The sequence below is a fragment of the Carlito syrichta genome, unplaced genomic scaffold (assembly GCF_000164805.1).
Source record: "Carlito syrichta isolate Samal-C Ts95f unplaced genomic scaffold, Tarsius_syrichta-2.0.1 Scaffold309471, whole genome shotgun sequence".
Lineage (NCBI taxonomy): Eukaryota > Metazoa > Chordata > Mammalia > Primates > Tarsiidae > Carlito > Carlito syrichta.
This window is the reverse complement of record NW_007253567.1, coordinates 44,628-45,485: the sequence shown is the minus strand read 5'-3', so window position 1 is coordinate 45,485 and position 858 is coordinate 44,628. Positions and strand designations below refer to the sequence as shown.

The 858-nt window shown below is 55.9% G+C and overlaps 1 protein-coding gene across 1 annotated transcript in view; it reads left to right on the top strand.

Annotated features, from left to right (window-relative positions):
* SOAT2 (sterol O-acyltransferase 2) overlaps nt 1-858 on the top strand; it is a 20,734-nt gene that overhangs the window by 18,362 nt on the left and 1,514 nt on the right. The window contains exon 13 of the mRNA XM_008067289.1: nt 312-447. Coding sequence (XP_008065480.1) covers nt 312-447 — 136 coding nt within the window. The remainder of the gene's footprint in view (nt 1-311; nt 448-858) is intronic.

Genomic DNA, 858 nt, shown 5'->3' with positions numbered 1-858 from the left:
CAAAAAAAAAAAAAAATTAGCTGAGCATGGTGGCGCACACCTGCAGTTCCGCTACTTGGAAGGCTGAGGCGGAAGGATCACCTGAGCCCAGCAGGTCCAGGGTGTGGTGGCCATGAGCGTGCCACTGTACTCCACCCTGGGTGACAGAGTGAGACTCAAGATTCAAAAAAAAGATAAGACCGACGTCACCCCTTCAGACCTCAGACCTCATGTTCTTTCCATTGTACCACACTCTCCTGGCTGCCTTGGGAAAGGGCTCTTGGTGGAGAAGTTCAGAGACTCACGCCCCACTCCTCACCTTGCCCCACCAGCTCCTTGGTGGCCGGGCCCGAGGGGCAGCCATGCTGGGTGTGTTCCTGGTCTCCGCAGTGGTCCACGAATACATCTTCTGTTTCGTCCTGGGGTTCTTCTACCCTGTCATGCTGATGCTCTTCCTTGTCTTTGGAGGTGAGCTTGTCCTCTGTGCCACTGGGGAGAGCCATGCAGAGGAAGGGCTGGGTCCTGCTCCTGGACATCCAGACCGGTTGGGGAGGCCACACACCCAAGACTGAAGGCGAGAGGTGGGGTGGGGAGGGACTTGGGAGCAGTAGAGGCAGCGAGGGGCTATCCTGGGAGAAGGTTTCTAGCTGGAGAAGAACATTTGAGCAGGGCATTCATGGAAGATGACAGAGGGAGAAACCGGGATGGGGTTCAGAGGTTCTGCATGACACTCAGGATTTTGTTTTTGTCTCCCCCTGTTTTTTGTTTTGAGTCAGAGTCTCACTCTGTCGCCCAGGCTGGAGTGCAGTATCACACTCGTGGCCACCGCAGCCTCAATCTGCTGGGCTCCGGCAATCCTTCCACCTCAGCCTTCCAAGT